This window comes from Gossypium raimondii, chromosome 10 (genome assembly GCF_025698545.1).
Source record: "Gossypium raimondii isolate GPD5lz chromosome 10, ASM2569854v1, whole genome shotgun sequence".
In the NCBI taxonomy this organism is placed as follows: domain Eukaryota; kingdom Viridiplantae; phylum Streptophyta; class Magnoliopsida; order Malvales; family Malvaceae; genus Gossypium; species Gossypium raimondii.
Window position 1 is genome coordinate 54,619,113 of NC_068574.1, and position 21,317 is coordinate 54,640,429.

The 21,317-nt window shown below is 31.8% G+C and overlaps 1 protein-coding gene and 1 pseudogene across 1 annotated transcript; one reads left to right on the forward strand and one right to left on the reverse strand.

Moving 5' to 3' along the window:
* Nucleotides 1–1,742: 1,742 nt before the first annotated feature.
* On the reverse strand, nucleotides 1,743–3,528 carry LOC105775609 (phenylacetaldehyde oxime monooxygenase CYP71AN24). Its single transcript, XM_012598110.2, has 2 exons — nucleotides 2,545–3,528; nucleotides 1,743–2,449 (listed from the first exon to the last, which is right to left on the reverse strand). Exons 1-2 carry the CDS (start codon nucleotides 3,451–3,453, stop codon nucleotides 1,835–1,837), a joined length of 1,524 nt encoding a protein of 507 aa, XP_012453564.2. The 5' UTR covers nucleotides 3,454–3,528; the 3' UTR covers nucleotides 1,743–1,834.
* A 5,947-nt stretch (nucleotides 3,529–9,475) lies between these two features.
* Nucleotides 9,476–15,090, forward strand: LOC105775611 (cytochrome P450 71A1-like; annotated as a pseudogene).
* Nucleotides 15,091–21,317: the final 6,227 nt, after the last annotated feature.

Genomic DNA, 21,317 nt, shown 5'->3' on the forward strand with positions numbered 1-21,317 from the left:
TTGAATTCATTTACCCACCGAAGTCAAAGTTTTTCCGAAATTTTGTAAGGTAAAAACAAGTTTTCTTAGAGGTTGTTTAAGCAAAATGGGTGAAAACAGTTTATTTAACATAAAGAAACAACTTTAAAACACCAAAATCTTATACCAAATGATGGGGAGGGTGGAAGGTTATATTCAAATTGTTTGATACTTGAAAATCCAGATCTAATCTAGAAAATACCAATAAAATTTAGGAAAACAAAGAAAATATTTATTTATTAATTCTAATTTCCCTTCAATTTATTTCGTTATTGTTAACTTGACAAACGAATGATGTAAAAAAAGTTGAGAAATGAATGAATATAAAATTCAAATAAACCTATTTTAGTATACATTTTCAAGTTAAAGAATATTAAAGTATGGAATTCTGGGAGGGTAATGGCAACTTAATTGACAGTGGTAGGCCAATTTGAATTTTCAATCAACTTATTTCTTTCTCTGTCATTAAATTTTTTGTTTATCTTGTTAATTAATTTTTAAAAAAATTAAAAGGTTAAGTTAATGATTTTTATAGGTTTTGAAACATAAATTAAATATTAGAAATTTTGTATCAATACATTTAAAAACATTATCAATATAATTTCAGAGATAAATTTCTTATTAAATTTAAAATTTTTATAAGTAGAGTTATCAAATCAATTAAGTTATCAGTTTTGGGTTCAACCATCTAGTCGATGTAAAATTATAAAAATATTCAAAATAAAATAAAAACATTAAACTAGAACTTTTACCTCTCATCAAATCCATACCCAATTAATTTTTATCCAATCAATCATAAAATAATAGAAACAGTTGTTACTCACATGCAAATGATGCGATGGGGCAAGACACACACTAAATCAACTATTTAAAAGTACTTGTTAATAATAGCATCTGCTTCTCCTTCAAATTTGTACCAACACTAATTATAAAATTCCAATCCTAAATCTATAACGTTCTGAATCTGCGAAAGATGAATAGAATAGTTACTGCTTTTTCTTATCATTACTAACATTAATAAACAATACCATTAATTCTATTTTTCTTATGTCTCCCACGTGAATAATTCGTAATATATAAATAATGATTTATTTAGCTCTAAAGTGTGCTTGCAAATTGTAAAAACATCATTTGAATGTTGATCTAAAACAAATCAGATCAAACCAAACTTGGAAGCTGATGCTCTACCAAAAACTGGGGTCAACAAAAGGCCAAGTCCTTTTATTTTGTTAACGAACAGGCAAATGGGTCGTGAACTATCCTAGTCTCGAGGTGTTGGGGCAATTTTGAATTTAGTGCAGTCTAATGTTGCTGATATTTGAGCTGGCTCGTGCTGACCTGCTCATGTTATGCCAGTGCATTCCAGGTGTACTTCTCCTTTGCCTTTTTAATAATAATTTTGTCTTTACTTTTCAAGAAAAAAAATCAATCTTTATTAAAATATTAAGATGTCGAAAACGCTAGCTGTTTTTTTGGGTAAATTGAAAACCCTAGTATAATTAGCCACAAATATAATTAAAGCTAAAAGTGTTACGTGTCTTTGATGTATTAACACAATAAATCATGTGTTAGATGCGATAATAAATTACATTACATTATTTTTAAAAGAAAATTTAATTTCAAACTTTAAATATTATATTATTGAAAACAACAACCAAACACTAAAAATTTAAAAACTTTATGCAAGTAAAAACTTGAAGACTAACACAACAAAAACCACCGACAATACTGTATTCTTCATCAACAAAAAGAAAGAGCTAAAAAGCCTAAAACCATAGTGTGTACATATATATATATATGTATATACACACAATATCTAAAATGATGTGTGAGATATAGGAAAAACATGAAGAGGGATTTTCTTGTTAACTGTGAGGCCGTAGAGCTCAGTCATATCCAAGTTGTTAGCATTTTGACCAGCAGGCAACTTCCAATCAAACCAATATAGGAGGTTGGCCATCACATACTCGACAGAAGCAACTCCAAATGGCATCCCAGGGCACCCCTTTCTTCCGAAACCAAATGGGATGAGCTGAAAATCTTGACCTTTGAAATCAATGGAGCTATTCTCGAACCTCTCTGGTATGAACTCTTCTGGTTTTTCCCACCATTTGGGATCTCTCTGAATGGCCCATGCATTAATCAAGACCGTGGTATCTGAAGGAATGTGGTAATCTCCCAATTTGACACTCGCAGATGTTCGTCGAGGAGCTAGAAGAGGAGCTACCGGATGCAATCTTAAAGTTTCTTTGATTACACATTTTAAGTATTCCATTTTACTGATATCTTCCATATCCACCTTCGACTTGTTTCCCACCACATTTTTCACTTCTTCTTGGACCTTTTTCATTGCATTTGGATGCTTTAAAAGCTCAGCCATCATCCATTCGGTTGTGGTTGTAGAGGTATCAGTTCCTCCTACAAACATGTCCTGAGTTTATCAAAATTAAACATTTCAGATCAAACCAAGGCGCAGAAAAAGAAAAAAGAAAAAAAAAAAGAATGGAAACAATGTTGAATAATAACCAGTAAGATTGCTTTGATGTTGTCTTGAGTGAGGTCCATCTCATACATGCCATCCTTTTGGAGTTGCATAATGATAGTAACGAAGTCCTTTCTATCGGAAACTTGGTCATCACTTTCAAGAGCTCTATGCTCCTGAAGTACCTGGTCAAAGAATGCATCAAATTCCTCGTTTACTGCTTTCAAACTTGGAATATATCCAGTAACCACATCTAGCCACCTCAAGTAAGGAAACATATCGCCAATACAGAAACTTGTGAAGAGAATCATCAACCTTTTGGCCAACTTCCCAAACTTGCTGCACCCATCTTCATCTTCACTTTTGTGACTAAGAACACATCGAGACACTATGTTACTGAAAACGGACGTAAGCATCTCTGACAAATTAATAGACTGTCCTTTAAGAGAAGCACTACGGATTTTGTTGATAAGAAGTTCAACTTCTTCGTCTCTAACAAACTGAAAGGAGTGCACTCTTCGGTGGCTGAAAAGCTCAACAACACTGATCTTCTTAACTTGTCTCCAGTACTCACCGTAGGGTGCAAAAGCCATATCCTTGCATCCGTAGAACAAGATATCTATAGCTGTGGTCCTTGGTCTGTTGGAGAAAACAATGTCATGGTTCTTCACAATTTCTCTAACGATGTCAGCTGATGAAACCACTACAGTCGGGTTATACCCCAACTGTAGAAGCAAGAGAGAACCATATTTCCTAGAGAGGTCTCGGAGAGAGCGGTGGGGAAGTTTGCCAAGTTGATGGATGTTGCCAATAATTGGTAGCCTTGGGGGTGATGGAGGCAAATTAAGTGTTTTCCTTTTTGCTAGTTTAAGCCAAATCAAAAGCGAGAAAAGGAGAATCATAGATAGAAACAACGGTTTGCTGGAAAGTATAGCAACATTCAACAGCTCCATTTGCAAAGCTAATGTTGAAATTTCTTCACTACTTTGCCCTTTTTATAGACTAAAGATGCTTAGATCTCGGGTAAATTGAGCTTCTCCCCTGCATGATTCCCTAGCCTTGGCATCTTTTTTATTATTACGTTTTCTCAAAAAAAAAAATTAAATAAAACAATGCCATGATCTTTAAAAATCGAATTCACATGGTTATATATATATACACCTGTACATGGGTTGGGTCAAACCCGGCCTAAAGACCCGCCCAAAAAGTGAAAATTTAGGTAAAAATGTAGACTCAAAAAATAGATTTGGACAAAAATAAGACCCATTTAAAAAATAAGTCAGGCCGTGGGTAAGAATTTTTTTGCTCAAGCCTTGCTCAAATTTGTAAAACTTTTTCTTGTTATTTTTTACTGTTGTTATTGTTTGGATCTTGCATAACTCTTGTTTTATTGTTAATTTTGTTACTATTTGAAAGACATTTGCTTATTAAGTTGCACTTATCTTAGTGTTATTTAAGTATACAATTTTTTTATTTTATTTTCAAGTTGTTGGGAAACATTTATTTTAATATTTTAAGTATGTTTGATGTATTAGAATTTTTAAAAAATAATATAAAAAATTCAATACGAGTAGACTAGGCCAGACTCAGATTTTAACATTTTTATTTGGACTAGCTTGAGTAAAATTTTAGGCCCATTTTTCAGATCGGTCCCGAGCCTAGCAAACGAGCATAATATTTTGGTTGGGTCCTGCCTAAACCCAACCCTGCCATGGACACCCCTCTCTCTATACATATATCCCCTAATGCCTACGTTATATTATTTTTTATTTTCTTTCAAAAAAATTATTTTATTATTTAAGTGATTTTTTTATTTTATATAATTAATTTAAGCAATCATTATATATTAAAGATAATTAAAATATATAATTTACTTTTAAAAGATTATAATTATAATTAAAGTAATTGTAATATTAAAAGTTTATACCTTTAGGATGTTTAAAGATAGTAACTTTTATTATCAATTTTATTGTTTTGATACATACTTTATACTTTTCAATTTTTATTGTTTTGATCTCCGTAAAAGAATTTATATAAATAACTTAATTATATTATCAATGAATTAAATAATAAAAATAATTTATCTCATCATGATCTTATAAAATCAATAGTTTTAGGTATTAAAATGCATTTACCCTTTTATTCAAGGATTAAAATGAATTACGGATAATTTTAAATATTATATCAATTTAAAAATTTTAGATACCTCAAAAATAATAATAATTGAAAATTGAAAAAATTTGTTAGAAGAAACTAAAAAATTATAAAATAAATAAAGCGGATTAGAATTTTAAAAGAAAAACTAAAAATAATTTAAATTATAAAGAACGAAAATCTACTTGTTTATTTTTTCAAAAATTTAATTATATTTAAATAATTTAATTAAATTAGAGAAGTTATTATATATGAATGAGTGTATAATGATTTTGAATGCATTTAAAAAGTGAGTACGTGGTACTATTTTTTTGGTGCCTAAAACTTCTGAGTTTTAGGACCGTCCTAATGTAAATAAGTCCCTAAATGATCATGTCATTTTGAATTTTAAAAAGGTTAATGTACTAAATATAACACCCTTTACTCAGTTCGATCGCTGAACCCGAGTAATAGAATGTTACAGACAAATACGAATCGTTTACATACAAATTACAATTCAAAATCTCAATTAATTATCAAACAATTTATAAATAGTCATGTTAATATGTGATTCAATCAATTTCGAGTTAATATCGAGCTTACGAAAGCTTAATACCAACCCGGTAGCAAATAGGGGTCAACTTGAAACTAAAACAAAAACTTGGGAAAAAAAAAACAAGGATCACACAACTGTGTTCCCTAACCATGTGGAAAAGCTAAAGTCGTGTGGAATGGGACACGGTCGTGTAGACAAACCATGCAATAGACTAATGTTGTGTGGTGTTGGAGTCACATGGTCGTGCAAACAACCGTGTACACTCCTGAAGGTCATGTAGGTCAAAGTGTAAATATTCTAAAATATGTCACACGGCCATGTTGCTAGGCCATTCAACAAACTATAACCGTGTGCACCAAAATCAGCTAAAAACTTACAAACCACATGGTCGTGCCCTATGCCCGTATATGGCACACAGTCGTGCGTCAAGCCGTGTGTACCTAGAATTACCTTTCAATACATGATTTCTAGCTTAACTCACTCAGGCAACAAGCAACCTTTTTAAACCACATTCAACTAATTTAATAGCATCAAAATCAACCAAAAAATCATCATTTAAAACAACCATCTTAAGCGTCTAACCAATATGTCACAATTGGCACCTCAATTCACAATTCTAAATCATCCAAGTTATCTCATTCAACCATACCAATATGCCTTCTAAGGCACCTCAAACAAATACATCAATCAAACACCAAACTAACCATTCAAAACAATTTCAAATTGACTCCTATTCAACTTCATATCTTATGCACTAAAGCTTCCTAACCATTTCAAGCATAATATAATCATATGTGTAACAGCCCGATTTTGGGTCTAGTTGGAACAGTGGTTTCGGGACCACAAATCCGACGAGGAAAAAAATTATTTTAAAATTTTGACATAGGTTGCATTATGATAGGAAGGTATATTATGACCTATTATTTCAAGAAAGGATTAAATCGCAAAAGTGAGAAAGTTTTGTTGCCCAAGAGTAAATACTCAAAACTTGAGGGGTTAAAGTGTAAATATGAAAAAGTTAAAGGACCAATAGTGTAAATATTTTAAGGGTGGAATAATCTAGAAACTAGGGAAAATGGATGAATTAGGACCAAATTGAAAAGGTAAAGAATTTTGAGGGACTAAATTACAATTTCACCAAATTAAGTGATGACTCAAGGATGAAATTTCAAAAGATTATGAAGGGTAAAATGGTCAATTAGAAGGAGAGAGAATTCTAGAAGGTAATGATGATGTTGGTGATATTTTTAATTATATATTAGATAAATGTTATTTAATTATTATTTTATTAATGTTTTTAGTATTATTTTATTAATAAATGATTAGTATAAAAGGAAGGAAAGATGATGAGAAATCATCTCATTTTTCCATGAAACTAACGTGAGAAGAGAGGAAAAAGAAAAAAAGTTTTCTTTTCTTTACAATTTGGTCCTCCCACCAAAAATTCACCATTTTCACTTAGAAATGAAAGAAATTTTCATAGCCACCAAGAGAGAAAATTGATAAAGAGACTATGGGGAGCTAGAATATCAAGTTAGATTCAAGAAATAGAAGCTGGAGGAGAGAGAAAATCAAGTTAAAGATTGAAATCAATAGCACAAGGTAAGAACATCAAGATTTCAATTTACTTTTAAGTTTGATATTATTGAAAAAGCATGGAAATAATGTTATAGTAGAGTTTTCTTATATATGGTCTTATGTTCTTGATATATTAGTGAAGAAAAATAAGTAAAAGTGATGGGAAATATTATAGAGAAAGGAGTTATACACCTAGTAATCAACATTTTGAACTAAAACAGTTTTGGACAGCAACAGTAGGTTAACTTTGAAAAATCACCATAAATTGTGGAAATCGAATTAGAATATTAATAAGATGTTTAATTAAATATTAATGAGTCTACTTTCATATAAAAGAATCAGAGAAAGCAAAAGAATTGTGTATTTTAGATATTTGAATTTTAGTGAGACAGGGTCGGAATGATTTCGAAATCCCCTGTTCTGACTTTCGAAAATCATCAAAAATTTGAGAAAAATAATTAGAGACTTAAATTTATATGTTTAAATCCTTAATGAGTATATTTTCAATAAAAACAAAAGGTAACATCATTTTAATTCTGTATGAGGAGATAATTAAGTTTTAGTGAAGAAGGGTCGGAACTGTCAGACAGCAGAACAGGGATGACTTTATAGAATAAACTGTACTTATTGGCTAAACCAAAAATTCTGAAAATTTTATGGTAAGAAGATATATGAGTCTAGTTTCAGAGAAAATTAACGTATATCAATTTGGAGTTTTTTCACTCAAGATATAAATAATTTAGTGACTATGACTTAAGTGGACAGCTTTGAATGAATATAAATACATGTGAAATTATAGATAATGTTACATATTAGCATGTTATATATATTAAGGATGTGGAATGGAGAGGAGGAGGAGGAAAATATATGATTATTCAACTAGCATGAGTTTTTATAAAAATGACCAATTTATATGTTTGAGGACTAAATTGAATGAAAGTAAAATTTAAGGGTAAATTTGTAAAAATGTCAAAAGTGACCAAATTGTATGAAATGAATTTTTTATTATTTAAATTAGTAAATTGAATGAAATATTAATTTAGATCAAGATTGGGTGGAAATTGAGGAAAATAGAAAATTTCTAAAATGTCCCTAAATTTTGGTATTTCGCAATTTAGCACGGTAAGTTCGTATGAACTATATTTTGTTTAATTCAATTGAAGTGAATGCTATTTGGTAATGAATATTATATATATGTGTGTTTTATATTAGAACTGAATTATTATTGATAATATGTATAATTATTAGATGCTTTGAAATGATTATCGGAAGCTTGTTGGAGATATATCACATTATCTATTGGTTCTATCTGTAATTTTGGATGAATTGATTCTGGTTATAATGGCATGTATAAGTTAAATTGGTTAACGTTAGCTTATTAATGTTTTGATTTTGATTGGTTATAAATATGAATGTTAGATAAAAATGAAATGTCTGAAAATTAATTAGTAAACTCCGGTAATACCTCGTACCCTATTTCGGTGTCGAATACGGGTAAGGGGTGTTACAATATGAGTCACTTTTACACAATCTATTTATAACACATTACCTGGTTATCATTTAAGCTATCAACCATTGGTAAAGAATCAGGTGGATGAATGCGGAAGCGGATCGTAAAATTTGTTTAAGTCGCGAATTTGACTTAAGGCTCTAAACGTTCGAAAATAAATTTGGATTTCAACCTAAAACGCAATCAAGCCCAAGTCAAATTAAATAAATAAATAAGATAAATAAAATAAATCAAAGGTTAGAACAATAAGGAATAAAATAAATAAGATAGATAGAAAGAAAGAAAAAATGTGGTAGGTAAAAGTCCTAAGAAATCTTGGAAACACGAAGAATCCACAACCCCTTTCAAACTGCTCTAATTTCCCCTCCAAGATAGAAACATTGGCAAGAAAAAGCTTGAAGATGATCCCCACAATCTAAAAAGATTGTTAAAACTCTTCTAAAAGAAACTCAAGAGAAATTCTTGAAAAGAAAAACTTAAAGAGAATTTTTTAATTTAAAAGAGAAATAGAATAATAATCAATTGTCTAAATTATGTACAATTCAAAGGCCTATAAGTCTAAATAAAACTCTTAAGTATACTAGAACTCTAATTTAATCTAAACAAGAAGTAGTTTTAAACTAAACTTAAAATACTTAAAATTATCAAAAATCCAGAATAAAATAATAAAATAATAAGAACTGATAAAAACAATATTGGGCTCATATATAATAAAAATTAAGCCCAAAACTTGAACCCAATATGATTTAAACTCGAATTAAAAGCTCAAAACTCGTAATTCCCATCATAATCCCGTTCGGAAATTCTACTCACACAGTCTTCACTCAAATGGTCATAACTTGAGCTCTCGAACTCAAAATCGAGTAATTCAAAATGCATTTTAGAGCTAAGAGATAGATTTTCAAACGCCATGAGATATCTCAACCTAGAAATGCCAGGATCCCATCCAAAAAATCGTCGCAAATCTACTAATTTCCCAAGCTTGAAAATTGGCAGCTTCGGTGAATGGAATTTAATAAATTTCACCTCATCCGTACAAGTATCAACCATACAATCCAACTACTCAACCAAATATCATTAACATGATCACTTCCATCACTCACACACACACACATACATATGATTTCTCAAAATGCCAACACAATCCATATAAACATCATATAAACATAAGACATCCTAGGTACATGTCAAGACCGAAATGAATTCATCGCCAACACTTGAGTTTGGGATTGCCATTAGATGCTGTGTCGACAATCAAATCATAGGTACCTAACTTGCGCATGGAAAATAAAATCATACGTTGAGTATAACTCAATGGAATTTCTATAATATGAACATTTTATACATAATATAAGTCATTAGGGTGCACAAATGACATGTAATATAACAAATAAATTATACTATTTCATACATTCTTAATTCACAACTAACACATTTTATCAATAATGAAACATGAAATTTATATTTCATATGTCATTTGGTTACTCAAATTATATAATGGAACATTCCATCCCGTTTTCCAATTTCATGATTTCATTAAGCACAATCAATCTATGCTCATAACTCATTCCATTATTTCATTTTCCATTTCATGTTTCACTTTCATTCTCAACATTTTTCATTTCAATATCAAATATCTCAATTTTATTTTCCTATTAACACGACTCGGACTCGGACAGATACGATACACAGTTTAGTACCTAGTGCCTCTTCGGATAAATCCAAAGTAAATAGTTGCACCCAACACTATAAAGAAATTTGACACCCAGTGTCTCATTGGTTAAACTAAAGCAAATTGACACCCAATGCATCATCGACTCATAGTTGAAGAACCCCTGAACTCTTCCTATCCTGTGGCATATGCCAACTATATCCAACTTTACCCGAACAGTTAATAAGGTTTTCATTACCTATCAGTATCTCAATTCACATTTATTTTCATCATAAACACTTTTATTCAACATATGGAAGCAATAGTTCATTTCAATATATGCTCAATTTCACATTAATGTAAACATGCACACTTTTCATAATTATTCAATTTAGCCCTCAAGAACATTAATCTTTCAAATCAATCCAAATACATCTCATTATCACAAATTGACTCACCTTATATTCTTACCATGCACACACAATTCATAATGCAACAATTTACAAGTAATTCAAATAATAGAAACACAAACTGTAAACTCCGAGCTATTCATCGACGACTTTATCTTTTCCTTTTTGTTAAAGGAATCTCAGTCGATGTTAGCTACGAATTAAAACAAACAAAGTATTTCATGAATAATCCATCATTTTCTCATTCTACAAAATTATAAATTTTCTTTTTTGTATTTTATTCAATTTATCCCCTAAAATTGGGACTAACATAACTTTCACATTTAACCTCCAATTTTTATACCGATTTCACTCTAGGCCTTATTTAACTTCCTATTTCTTCTTTCTACCACAAATTTCTAAATTTGTGCGATTTAGTCCCTATCACACAAAATCATCAATTGTCTTTACAATTTAGTCTTTTTCAATACTAAACTTAAAATCTATCAAGATATTACCAAAAGCTTCAACTATCTAACAATGATAACTTCCTAATTCTTTAATAGTATCGAAAAATATGACATGGGTCAATTAGCTTAAGCTATCGAGATTCTAAAAACATAAAAATTACAAAAAAAATTTCTTAAATTGAACTAACCAATTGATGCTTGAAACTTTATGAACCCTAAACCGTTGCCTTCTCTTCTTCTTATTTTTAAAGCTTTGGGGATGAAAAGAGGTAAAATGTTTTCTCTTTCATTCCACCAAGCATTTTATCTTTTCTTTTGTTAATAATGATTTATTTTATAACTTAATTAACTAATGTTTTAATATATATACATACATAAATTTAATTCCTCAACCAGCCACCATATATACTAAGGATGTATTTACTATATAAGTCCCTTGCACTAATTTCTTATTATAATTTCTTAACAAATTATACTTTTACCACTTATACGATTTAGTCCTTGTACTTAAATTAAGTACTAATTCAATGAAATTACCTAACCGAAATTCAATTCACTTAAATATCACTCCGTAAATATTTAAATAATTTTAAATATTTACGAATCTATTTTATGGAAACGGTGTTCAAACCATAATTTTCGACACCATTGATTTTTAGGTCGCTACACAATATTTGTCACTATACTTTATTTGTTTGATATTTGTGTAACCAATTTTTTAAAAAATAGTAATTTTTGTGTAATTTTCCCATATCATTGGCACATAATTTTAGTAATTATTTTACCTTGAACCCCGAGGTTCAGGGTTTGCGTTCAAAATTTAATTTTTATGGTTGATGTTTTAAGGTTTAGGTTGAGGGTTTAAGGATTTGGGATTTAGGGTTTGAGTTTAAAGATCAAGAGTTTGAGGTTTAGGGTTTAAGGATTTAGGGTTATGGGTTCGAGTTTAAGGTTTAAGTTCAAGATTTAGAGTAAAAATTATTAAAATTATATGCCAATGATGTGAAAAAATTGTTGAAAGGGATCATGAATAGTTTTAATTTCTTTAAAATAGTTTCTTTAATTTCTTTAAAATTGTTGAAAGGGCATGAAAAAATTATGTATCAATGACGTGAAAAATTTGTTGAAAGCATCCATAAAATAGTTTCTTTATAGTTGAGTGTATAATAATAATTTAATTTCTTTAAAATTTGATGATTGGCAAAATTTTATTGGTGCCTAAGAACTTTAGTTTTAGTATAATCCTAATGTAAGTTATTCCTTAAATTTTAATTAAAAATCAAAATTAACGATAAATTTAATAAAATTCAAAATTTAGTGCTAAAATTAAACCATATATACAAAAAACTTGTGCTTTCAATATTCACCATAATATAGTGGCAAATTTACATTTTAATCTATTTTAAAATTCATACGTATGTTTCTAGTAATAACACATCATTATATACTATTTTAATCTATTATTTTATGTTATATTTTACTTACTTTTCTATCTTATCTGCCAATTTCTTGAATGGTTGTACCGTAATTCAATTTGAAAAATAAAATTACATTTATATTCATAGTCCACAATTATTTGATTTAAATTTAATTAATTATTTTTATAATAATTTGATTTAAAGAAAATAATTACTACTTATTTTTTTATTTTATTAAAATTTAATATATGATTATAGATTGTGTACTTAAAAGCATTGGTTTGTATATTTAGTCATTGGTAGAGTTAAAATCCACGTCCATGTTAATATGCTTCAACACATAAAGTTTAAAATTACCTATAGCCCCTTTCCAACTCATAAATAGGAGGATAATATGCTTCAACGCACTCGAACCCACATCCTCATGTATTGACAATAATAATATTCATGTTAATCGAGCTACTAAATCGTCAATCTCAAACTTATTTACATCCACTAAAAAAAATTTATTTACATAAAATCTTAAAATAATAATTATTGAATATAATAACATCATGTTATAAGTTGAATCGGCTTTTTAACCTGGTTCAATCGATTATACTGATTCAAAGGTCAACTGGTTTGATACCTCTTTCCGAATCAGCATCTCAACAAATCTAATCCGGTTCAAATAACCATGATTCTAAGTATGTACAAATTTAGTCCTACTTTTATTTTCAAGAATTTGATCACTCTATTTTTTATTTAAAATTATATTTTAAATTATATATAACTATGTAACATTTTAATTAAAAGTTAACTATATTAACTATTTGAATTAATTAATAATATTATAAAATAAATTAGACATGAAAATTGAAAATTATGTGCTGTACACGTTTAAATGTTAGACAGTAGGTACTAAATATTGTTCTAAATTCTAATAGAGTAGTAAATTTGTGTTACATGTTTAAATGTTAGACAGTTGATGCCAAATGTTGGAGAATTTGTAAAATTAAAAGTATCTACACTGTCTGCAATAGAAAAGTCATTGCTACGTACTTTGCAGCGATTATCATATCGATATTTCAATAATGTTATCTTACCCGTAAAGCCGTTTGCTTGATTGGCTGAGCGTATGAAATTTCAATGATATTGTCGTGGGACAGCATAAAAAATAAACATTTGGAGATTTTGAATTCGACTTTTTGTTGAAAAAACTCAAACCATACAAGATTCCATGACGAAGGATCCTGCATAGGGCTATAAAAAAGCTTATGTGGTGAAAAAATTTCATCATTAGGTTTTGCAAATGGAGCTGCTGAATGTAGCTCAACTTTCCACCAATCCATTGTTTCTATCTCTGATTCTCCTTTTCTCCCTTTTTGTTTGGTTCAACTAGCGAAAAGGAAAACCCTGAATTTGCCTCCATCACCCCCAAAGCTACCACTTATTGGCAACATCCATCAACTTGGCAAACTTCCTCACCGTTCTCTTCGAGACCTCTCTAAGAAATACGGTTCTCTCTTGCTTCTGCTGTTAGGCTATAATCCAACGTTATTGGTTTCATCAGCCGACAAGGTTAGAGAAATTGTGAAGAACCATGACATCGTTTTCTCTGACAGATCAAGGACCACTGCTGCAAATATATTTTTCTACAAATGCAAGGATATGGCTTGTGCACCCTACGGCGAGTATTGGAGACAAGTTAAGAAGATGAGTATTGTTCAGCTTTTCAGCCACCAAAGTGTGCAATCATTTCAGTTTATCAGAGACGAAGAATTGAACTTCTTATCAACAAAATCCGCAGTGCTTGTTTGAAAGGAGAGTCTATTTATCTAACAGACATGCTTATGTCCTTTTCGAATAACATAGTTTCTCGATGTGTTCTTAGTCACAAAAGTGAAGAAGAAGATGGGCGCAGCAAGTTTGGGGAGTTGGGTAAAAGGCTATTGATTCTCTTCAACAGCTTATGTGTAGGCGATATGTTTCCTTAGTTGAGGTGGGTTGATGTGCTTATTCCAAGTATGAAAGCAATATCTGCGGAATTGGATGCATTCCTTGATCAAGTAATTCAGGAGCGTAAAGCTATTGAAAGCCACGAAGAAGGTACCATTAAAAATGACTTCCTTTCTATCATCATGCACCTCCAAAAGAATGGCACCTTTGAGATGGACCTCGCACAAGAAAACATCAAAGCTTACTGGTTATTCAATACTGTTTCCTTTCTTTTGTTTTTCCCCCTTTTGGTTCCTGCTTGGCCTAAAGTTTTCACTTTTGATAATCTCAGGACATGTTTGTAGCAGGAATTGATAGCTCTACAACCACAAAAGTGTGGATGATGGCTGAGCTGTTCAAGCATCCAAATGCAATGAAAAAGATCCAAGAAGAGGTGAGAAATGTTGTGGGAAACAAGTTAAAGGTGGATGCAGAAGATGTTAGTAAAATAAAATACTTAAAGTGTGTACTCAAAGAAACTTTTAAGACTACATCCGGCTGGTCCTCTTCTGCTCCCTCGACAAACATCTGCGAGTGTTAAATTGGGAGGTTATGACATTCCTTCCAATACCACAGTCCTGATCTATGCATTTGCCATTCAGAGAGATCCCAAATGGTGGGAAAACCCAGAAGAGTTCATCCCAGAGGGGTTCGAGAACAGCTCCATTGATTTCAAAGGTCAAGATTTCCAACTCAACCCATTTGGTTTCGGAAGAAGGAGATGTCCTGGGATAGCATTTGGAGTTGCTTCCATTGAGTTTGTGATGGCCAACCTTCTCTATTGGTTTAATTGGAAGTTGCCTGCTGGTGAAACTGCTGAGAACATGGACATGGCTGAACTCTACGGCCTCACAGTCACCAAGAAAACTCCTCTTCCTGTTTTACCTGTATCTCATTTCTCCCTTTAGATATTATATATATGTTATCGTTGGTTCTTGTTGCTGCACTAATGCTCAAGAAATCTAGATCGTCCAAGTACTCAATATATATGTCACTGGAATCCTTTGGTTGAAGCATGATTTGGTTTTAGAGAGGATTTATGTTGACTGCGTGCTGACCAAACAAACTCTTATCAATATGGTGTTGGGATACTTGGGTGTGATTTAAACTTATGTTTTCTCTCTTATTACCATCCTGTTGGTGTTCATGTCCTTGATATTTAGGGTTGATGCTTTATAGGTGATAAGAAATACAGCTTGCTAAGATGTTTTAATGTAGATATAAATTGATGTTTGTTTAATTGCGGTAGGCTTACACTTGCAAGGAGTTTCAATGCAACTATAAAGGGTGCATTTAGTAATATGCTTTTAGGTGTTTGTCTATATTTGTAATATGCTTTCATTTTTAGGTAATTCTCTAAATTTGCTATTTGGTGTTTTTGTTTGACATTTTCTTTAATGAAATACTTGTGTTTTTTTTTGGATCTCGTATCTATATTTGACAAAAGTTAAATATTTTAGTACCCAACAATAACGATGTTTACTTTTTAATGTTTATAAATTTGGGTTTGAGGGTTGATTTGACAAATGTCACTTGCTAATATTATTAGGTTTGAAACTTTCATGATTTTTAAATAAATAGATTTAGTATTAATTGTGAATTTGTTTATTTTCTACTTAATCTGTCAAATACGATTCGATAGATATGATTTAATTCGAGTTTTAGAATTGATTTGATTAAAGTTAATTGTTATTGTTGAATTGTACAAAACCTTAAATATTGTTTTCTAATAATAAAGAGACGATGGAGAAAAGAAAAATTAAGAAAATCACTAAAACGCTAAATCATTTTCTTTTAACAGTGAAGGGAGGATGAGAGAGAGAAAATTAAGTCTTCAAAAAATTCTCAAAATTCGAGTGAAAATTATTTTTAGTTCTTAAATTTGAGTTAAAAAAATTATTAATGTGACATAAATAGTTATGTAAAATCATATAGTAAAGGTCCACAAAATAATTTAAAGTTTCAAACTGTGAGTTGAGTCCATAAATTCAAACTTCAAGATTACCATCCTGCATGCACAGCGAAAGCTGTCATGGCGAGTTGATTAAATCCAGTAGGTTTTATCGCAAAGATCAAGAGACATTAATTGCAGCTTAGTTAGATGGTACAGATATACAAATGATAGATGCTATATAGTGTGATTGATAAAATTAGATGTATAAAAAAATAAAATAAATATTTGGTTGAATGACAAATTTAAGGTTTTGACGACGTAATTTGTGTGAGTTTAAATATTATTTTCCCTAATCGAATTGGTATCTGATTGACTCATGACACCAACTCATTGAGGGACTTAAATAATAAATTATATATATACAATTTATGAAGGTAATAATATGTGCATAATAAAATTAAAATATATAAAAGTATCAAAATAAAGCTTTAGCTGAGTGTAAACTAAAAGTTTAACTAATGCAATTAAAGTTTGTTCAAAACGGGCAAAATACAATTAAAAGTCCTTTTTTTTAATATTTATCGAAATGGGCCCGGTAAATAATTATTTACCGGAATGGGCACTTTTTCCCGAAAACGCGTCCACGTCAACGCGATGTCAGGGAATGTGACAGGAAAATGCATCCTCAAGGGCGCGCTTTGTCCACGTGGACAGAAAGCGCGCTGACGTGGACGCGTTTTGTTGCCACGTCAACGCGTCCCAGGGGACGCGTTTTCCCCGCGTGTGAACAATGCCAACAGTCATTTTTTTACCGTTCCCCCCAACGGTAAAAAAAAAACTATAAAAATCCTCCACCCTTCTTTTTTTTCACAAATTAATCATTTCTCAATTATTTTCTCAATTTCCTCTCAAATTGCTCTCAATTTCCTTCCAAATTTCTCTCAAATCCATATTTAATCTCAATCTGCTCTCAATTTCCTCTTAAATTTCTCTTAAATCCCTATTTTTAATTATTTTTAAAAAAATTAATTTCTTTAAATCGTAAAAATTTGTACGAATTTAGCAATCGCCGAAGAATTGATTCGTCTTGATACCAAGCACATATCCGTCGAACAAATGAAAATGGTAAGTGTTAAATTTATTTTTTAAATATTATTTAAGATTTTTTATTTATGCATTTTTAAATAATTATTAATTTATTATTTGTTATAAAAGTCTGTAGATCGGATATTGGAATGCTATATCCGGAATATGCATGGTCCTCCATCACCGTTGGTAGAGAATTACCTACGGGAAGCGGGTTTTTGGTACGTGGTGATGGTAGGCCGGGGATGCAAGTTGGACCCGAAACTTATCAGTGCGTTGGTTGAGAGGTGGAGACTCGAGACGCACACATTCCATCTTCCATGTGGAGAGTGCACTATCACTTTGGAAGATGTCAATCTGCAATTGGGATTGCCGGTGGACGAGTACCCAGTCACCGGGTCTGTTCAATCTGGCGATTGGGGAGCGGTGTGCTACGAGCTTTTGGGCGCTATTCCGGAGAAAATTAACGGAGGTCGGATCGAGATGGGCTGGTTACGAGACGCATTCCTAGATCCGGATGATGATTCAACCGAAGTAGAAAGAATTCGATATGCTCGGGCATACATTCTTCAGATAATTGGAGGTTATTTGATGCCGGACTTGTCATGGAACCTCGTATATCTAAGATGGCTGCTGAAACTCGTTGATTTTAGAGCAGCTGGTGAATTGAGTTAGGGGTCTGTCGTGTTGGCAACATTATATCGGGAGATGTGCGGGGCGACGCGACCGAGTAAAGCGAAAATCGGAGGTTACCTGTCACTACTGCAGTCATGGGCACGGTTTCGCTTTCCATTTTTATGTCCTCGAGTGGACCACCCATATACATTACCACTCATAACGAGGTAAATTTTATATTAGATTTTACAATTATTACGTAGATTTTTGAAAATAATAGTATGCTAAAAATTTATTTAATTAGGTGGAACCATCCGGCAAGTTATGCTCTATTACCTACCTCTCTTGAAGATATACAGCTGCTAAAAATTTATTTAATTAGGTGGAACCATCCGGCAAGTTATGCTTGATTACTTACCTCTCTTGAAGATATACGGCTTCTATTAAACCAACAGCTGAAAGCACATGTAAGTATTAAATAAAATTGATATTTCCATCATGAGCTAGTCGATTGGTATTTAGTATTTAGTATTTAGTATTATGTATTATGTATATAACTAATATTTCCATCATGTTCATATAGTTTCAATGGACACCATACGAAGATCCGGCAATTTGGGCAATAATTCCGTATGAGTACCTCCAAAATCCAAACGCTTGGCACGTGAAAGTCGCGTTGATCAACTATGCGACCGTGGAGATGCACCAGTCAGACAGAGTATTACGGCAATTTGGATGTAGACAACCGATTCCCGTGGCACCTAAGGTGTTTGATGATCAGCACAAAATCGACCTACGACAATTGCATACAGATTGGTCGAGAGTCTGGTCCTACTACATCCAAATGTGGGAAGATCGGTATGATTATATACCTACTCGGGAACCGATCATCATTCCGAAGTTAACGTGCGTGCCGGAATACATACCATGGTTTAAGATCCATGGCAAGCCGTATTTACTGTCGACAGAGGAGAGGCGGCGGCAAGTACGTGTCCAAAGGGAACGACGTGGGCTTTTAAATCCAAGACGAAGGGACGACGACGCAGGCCCATCAATGAGGCCCAGACATTGACCCGGCCCATCATCAGCGGCCATTCGATCACCAGGACCAGCGAGAGCACCGACACAGTCACCCGACCCAGCTGTTCAATCGACGACACAGCCTTTTCAGATGATGCCAGGTGCGTATCCTAGCCCTTTTATGTATCCCAACCCTTATATGTTTCCTTTTCCTAGTCCTATGGCAGGTTGGAGTCCATGGCCCGATTCATCTCTATTTTTCGTTGCGCCAAGTGGACCGCCAATGTATAGGTCAGCATCGCACGAGGGATCGCAAGAGGGGCTGTCGAGGAGCTCTTCTTTTTACCAATCCCCATCACCGTATGGGTTTCAAACAGCTTCGCCGTTGGTGATGCAAACACCTCCACAATCACTATTCTATCAATGTGGCTCATCGTCCCAACACCGACAACCAGATACCCTACTAGAGGAACCAGAATCCCCACTGGAGCAACCACAACCCCCGCCGAAAGCTGGACAAAGGAGAAATCCAGCGCGTAACCGTCGACGGTCGCCATGTGGCACTGAATCCGGTGGGCATGGAGATTGATTTTTATTTTAATATATTTGTACAAATATTTTGAATATTTTGATATTATTTGATGTAATAAAATACAGATTTATTTGAGTTATTACTTAAAAACCTTAAACTAATTTATTAAAAATTTATAATTTTATAATTTATAATTTAATTTATAATTTAATTGACAAACCCTAACAAAAACCCTAACCCTAACCCTAACCTTTAACTTAAAAACCCTAACCCTAACCTTTAACTTAAAAACCCTTAACTTAAAAACACCAAAGCCCTAACAAAAACCCTAGCCCTAACCCTAACCCTTAACTTAAAAACCCTAACCACAACCCTAACCCTTAACTTAAAAACCCTAACCACAACCCTAACCCTTAACTTAAAAACCCTAACCATAACCCTAACCCTTAACTTAAAAACCCTAGCCCTAACCCTAACCATTCACTTAAAAACCCTAACCCTAACCTTAACCCTTAACTTAAAAACCCTAACCCTAACCTTTAACTTAAAAACCCTTAACTTAAAAACACCAAAACCCTAACAAAAACCCTAGCCCTTAACTTAAAAACCCTAGCCATAACCCTAACATTTAACTTCAAAACCCTAACCCTAACCCTTAACTTAAAAACACCAAAACCATAATGCTAACAAAACCCTAACCCTAACCTTAACCCTAACCCTAATCTGATATAATTTGATAATTTTACTAACAATTAATACAATTAACAATTAATAATTTGACTAACAAAATGTTAGATTTTACAAAATGTTTTGACTGTACTAACAATTAATAATTTGATATAATTTGATAATTTTACTAACAATTAATACAATTAACAATTAATAATTTTACTAACAAAATGTTAGATTTTACAAAATGTTTTTATTGGTACAAAAAATATATAATTTGATATAATTTTAATAACAATTAATTTTAATAACAATTAGTTTTAATTTTAATAACCCCAGCTCGGGTCTCAGATTTTTTCCTGTGCCGGGCACGGACAAAATCTCGTGCCCATATTCACCTTGGTAGGGCCGGCCTAGGAAGCAACCTGAAAACTTTTTTTTTGCTCCCGTCCCGAACCTGGCCCGGCCCATGGACACCTCTACGGCCTAAAACCTAATTTAATTTATTTTTTCTTAAAAAATAACTAACACGAAAACTAATCTAATTTTGAAAAATTTATAATTAATTTAATTGACAAACCCTAAACTTAGAGGTGTTCATGGTGCGGGCAGAATATGACTTCTTTCTAAAACCGAAATAGTCGAATATCTATTTTAAAAAATAAGAAAAAAGAGATTTAAGTAACGATCAAATGGCGTTCATTCTTGTTTCCGAGGATTTAAGGCAGTATGTCCTAACGTACGAGATATGATCATTTCTTCTCAATTAACTTGAAATAAGCTCTCTTCGTGAAAACTAATTTAGTTAAGTAATGTCCTAATACAAAAAGGGATCGTGTTTTAAATTCTCTTCAAATATTCAATTCTCGACACTAAGACATCAGTAATCTACTAGATATCAATTTTGGGCGTCACGAGGGTGTTAATCCTTCCTCGTGCGTAACCGACTCCCGAACCCATTTCCTGGATTTTGTAGATCGAAAAGTATTGTTTTAATAAGTCTAACATTTTATTAAAATGAGTTTTAAGGTGATCCAATCACACCTAAATAAAAAGGATTAGTGGCAACTCCATTTTCGTTTTTTTAATAAAATGTCTATTTTCAAAAAAGGTTTCGACAATATTAAAATTATTATTAAATATTATTCATAATTATATTAAGAATGTTATTAAATTATATATTATTTTATTGAATTATATTTAATAATAATTATGTTAAAATATGACTAAATTATTTATTTTTATATTTATTAAATTATATTTAATAATAATCTTATTAAAAATTAATAACAATAACAATAATCATCTACCTGACAGAA

What these genes read in the sequence shown, in the direction of transcription:
- LOC105775609 (XM_012598110.2), bottom strand. Translation starts at nt 3,453, where the DNA reads ATGGAGCTGTTGAATGTTGCTATACTTTCCAGCAAACCGTTGTTTCTA. An exon ending in ACATCAAAGCAATCTTACTG is followed by an intron (nt 2,450 to 2,544) that starts GTTATTATTCAA and finishes TGATAAACTCAG; the next exon opens with GACATGTTTGTAGGAGGAAC.